Source organism: Zootoca vivipara, chromosome 14, assembly GCF_963506605.1.
Source record: "Zootoca vivipara chromosome 14, rZooViv1.1, whole genome shotgun sequence".
NCBI lineage: Eukaryota > Metazoa > Chordata > Lepidosauria > Squamata > Lacertidae > Zootoca > Zootoca vivipara.
This window is the reverse complement of record NC_083289.1, coordinates 16,593,523-16,597,447: the sequence shown is the minus strand read 5'-3', so window position 1 is coordinate 16,597,447 and position 3,925 is coordinate 16,593,523. Positions and strand designations below refer to the sequence as shown.

The 3,925-nt window shown below is 52.6% G+C and overlaps 1 protein-coding gene across 1 annotated transcript; it reads left to right on the top strand.

The window, feature by feature from the left end:
- TLNRD1 (talin rod domain containing 1) lies at positions 1-3,571 on the top strand. The gene has a single exon (XM_035132171.2). The coding sequence runs from the start codon at positions 1,749-1,751 to the stop codon at positions 2,805-2,807; it is 1,059 nt and encodes a 352-aa protein (XP_034988062.1). The 5' UTR covers positions 1-1,748; the 3' UTR covers positions 2,808-3,571.
- Positions 3,572-3,925: the final 354 nt, after the last annotated feature.

Genomic DNA, 3,925 nt, shown 5'->3' with positions numbered 1-3,925 from the left:
CGCATCTGCGTGCGTAAAAGCGCAATCGAGCCGGCGACCACAGCAAGGGCGCCGCCGCCTGTTATACCGGGCGGTGACACCGCCTCTTTCCCTTCTCCCACCCGCCCCATCTCCTGCTGGGGTGGAGCCTTCAAGGCAGCAGCGGGCGTGGAGAAGACCGCAGCGTTTAAAACGAAGGGCGGCGACAGGCCGCACAAAAGATTGCTATAGGCTTACAGGGAGGTTACAGCGGAGGCAACGGGGAGGAAGCATTAAAAGAGAGAGAGAGAGGAAGGGAAAAAAGGCAGCAGCAGCAGGCGCGTTGGCTCCGGCGCCCGCCCTTTCCCCAGCCATGCAGGAGCAGCCGCGCCGAGGCAGCTGATAAGAGGCTGAAAAGAGAGTTTGGGAAGTCGAAAGCGGGCGAGGAGCCCTCCTTTCGTGATTCCTCTGCCTCACTCCCTCCACCCCGCAGAAGTTGGTGATTCAGCCGGGGAGGGTTGGAGAGGAGGAGGAGAAAAAGCCGAGCGAGGAAATATGGTGAGAGAGGAGGCGAAGGGAGGCCGGCTGGGTTCCCGCAGCAGCTGTTGCAAAGGCCACCCAGCGCAGCCGCCGCCGCCCTTGTTCGCGGGCAGAGCCTGAAGTTCCCCGTCGAGCGGAGATCTGGTGCGCCCACGCCCCTGGAGGGCCGCCGCCGCCGCCGCTTTTCCCGGGGACGCTGGGCGTCGCGATTGGAGCGAAAAGCGGGAGAGGAGAGAGGTGGCGAAAAAGAAAAGCAAAAGCGGCAAGCTAAGCGGAGGCTTCCTCCTCCCTCCCTCCCTCCTTCCTGCCTTCCTTCTCCACCAGCGGCTGGATCCGGGTGGTGTTGGGGGAGAGGAAATCGTTGCTTTCCGCCCGCCCTCCTCGCCTCGCCTTCCACGATCTGCCGTGTCCTCTTTTGCACCGGAGGTGAGGTGCGCACAAAACACTTCGGGGCCAGCCTAGCAAATCAAAGCGGCAACCCTCCTCCTCCTCCTCCTCCTGCGCGCGGCCAGTTTCCCCAGCCACAGCTCCGCCGGGCCACACCCTCTGCTGTTCTTCCTGATAGCAACTGGGAGAGGAAGAGATGCCTGCCTGCCTTCTCGGGAGCTGTTAAAGGAGCCTATGGCGTTGGCTCGCCTCTTTCCGGGCCACGGGGACAGCTTGGATTGGAAAGGAGTGAAACGGTAACAGGATCGTCGCCTATTTCAGCCCCTCTTTCCCATTTCTTTTCTTTTTTCAAAAAACAAAACAAAACCATCCCACCCAAACTCTTCCTCATGAATTTATAAGTGCCACTGTAATTTATTCAGCTGGAAACTTTAAAAAAATTAAATGATTGCTCCAATTATTTTTGCAGCAGTTCAGTTTGGATTATTTGCTAATAACGCTTCTATTCAAAGAACGGGCCACCTGCAGATGGGGAAGAAAAGGGAAGGATAATTGATCATGCCTTTGCGGAATTGAGGATCCAGTCTTCCCAAGAGTCGGGAAACCTGTCGCTTGTTTCCAAGCCTATTAGTTCACTGTGAAAGTGGAGTAGCATCAGGTTCCCTTTGGATTGGGTTGCTCCCGCCTCCCCCTCTGGCTCGCAAAGACTTTACTTTTACTTGCGGAGATTAATGGAATGATGGTGCGGAAAAGGCAGAGCGATCCTGCCAGGCTGAGTGGGGACTCCTGCGGAGGCATCAGGAGCGGGAGGGGTGGCGGCAGCAGTGGGGTCCCGAGAGGCATGCGTGTGCCCCCCAGGCGCTATGGCTAGCGGCGGCTCTGGCAAGTCCACTAGCGAGGCGTCCACCCCGAGCAGCGGTGCGTTGCAGCGGAAGAAGCTCATCTCCATTTGCGACCACTGCAAGAGCAAGATGCAGCTGGTGGCGGATTTGCTGCTGTTGTCCAGCGAGAGCCGGCCGGTCAATACAGATAGCCTGTCCGTCTTTGGGGAGTCCTTCGAGAAATGCCGGGACACCATCATCGCCAGGACGAAAGGCCTCTCCATCTTGACTCACGACGTCCAAAGCCAGCTCAACATGGGGCGCTTCGCAGAGGTGGGGGACATCCTGGTGGAGATGGGGGACCTGGTGGTCTCCTTGACGGAGTGCTCTGCCCACGCCGCTTACCTGGCGGCGGTGGAGACCCCAGGGGCTCAGCCGGCATCGCCCGGCCTGGTGGATCGCTACAAGGTGACCCGGTGCAAACATGAGGTGGAGCACGGCTGTGGGATCTTGAAGACCACCCCTTTGGCTGACATGAGCCCTCAGCTCCTGCTGGAGGTTTCCCAGAACATGTCCAAGAATCTGAAATTCCTGACGGACGCCTGTGTCCTGGCCAGTGAGAAATCCAAGGATAAGTTTGCCAAGGAGCAGTTCAAGCTGAGCGTCAAGTGCATGAGCACCAGCGGCTCGGCCCTATTGGCCTGCGTCAAAGAGGTCAAGATTTCACCCAGCGAGCTGACGCGAAACCGCTGCGTCTTGTTCAGTGGGCCCTTGGTGCAGTCTGTCTGTGCGCTGGTGGGCTTTGCCACTGAGCCTCAGTTTTTGGGCAAAGCGGCCGCCATCAATCCAGAAGGTAAAGCCGTGCAGACTGCCATTTTAGGGGGTGCCATGAGTGTCGTCTCGGCTTGTGTGCTCCTTACCCAATGCCTCAGGGATATAGCCCAACACCCCGAAAGTAGCTCCAAAACGACTGAATACAGGGAACGGTTGCGGAACTCGGCTTGCGCCGTCTCGGATGGTTGCAATCTGTTATCTCAGGCACTGAGGGAAAGATCTTCGCCTCGGACTCTACCGCCAGCGAACTCAATTTCTGTGAATTAATCTTTTCAGTTTAGGTATACCTTGGTCACTGCTAACACAAATGTACTTAGGCTCCCCTCAACTGGCCCTTTGTTTTATGTATACCAAAGAATTTGTGTAGATCAGCCCAATCCTGATGTTTTTTAAAAAATATTTTTTTGAATGGGGGAGGCAGCAAAAAGATTTACCTTTTAACCTATGTTTGTTAAAAAAGAAGAGGAGAGGAACCATCAAAGTTGATTCAGTTTCGCATCTTTTATAGAATGCAAACAAGCGAGTGGTAATAACAGTTTTAAGGTTTTATTGAGATTGGGTGGGGTAGAGAAAGGGCCTTAATTGCGCTGGGTGTGCTTCTAAAACTTTTTTTCTTTTTCTTTGGTCTTCCAAAATTTCCCTTCTAAATTTTACTGTTCAGTTGTGCAGGAAGGAAAAAAAAAAGTTACCTCAGTTTTCATACAGTCTGAAAGAAGCAGAACTTTAAATGATGGATGTAGCTACCTTTTTGTTTTGTTTTTATGTTGGTTTCTGTATGGTTACTTTTGAATCAAGTGTTAGGTTAGAAGTGCATTGGCTGTGTTGAGTGGGAAAAGAGTGGAGATTGGATGTGATTTCCAAGCTGGGGGGAAGCTACTGTGAGTGTTTTAAAATGGGGTGGGGGAAATATTACACTCTTAACAAGAAAGTGATTTGGGTTTTTTAATTATTATTTTTCAGTGTCTTTTTTTTTAAAAAAAATCTTGCATGTACTGGAGTATTTATTTCATCTATTAAAATGTTGTTTCTCAGATGTCTTTCTGCGACTCTTAATACTTGAAATAACAACAGTTTCCTTGTTTTCTGCTGTAGGCCTTGATCCCTAGGTGAGGGATTCCCAAACGGTGGTGCGTAAGTTTCATTTAGGTGGTTCGCAACGTGGCTAAGGAGAATGCTTACCATTTCTATGGGGTTCAAACTGGAATACCTGTAGTACAAAAATATATTCCCAGTACGTTTCCAAGCACAATTCAAAGTGTTGGTGCTGACCTTTAAAGCCCTAAACGGCCTCGGTCCACTATACCTGAAGGAGCGTCTCCACCTCCATCACTGCCCGGACACTGAGGTCCAGCACCGAGGGCCGTCTTGCGAGAAGCCAAGTTGCA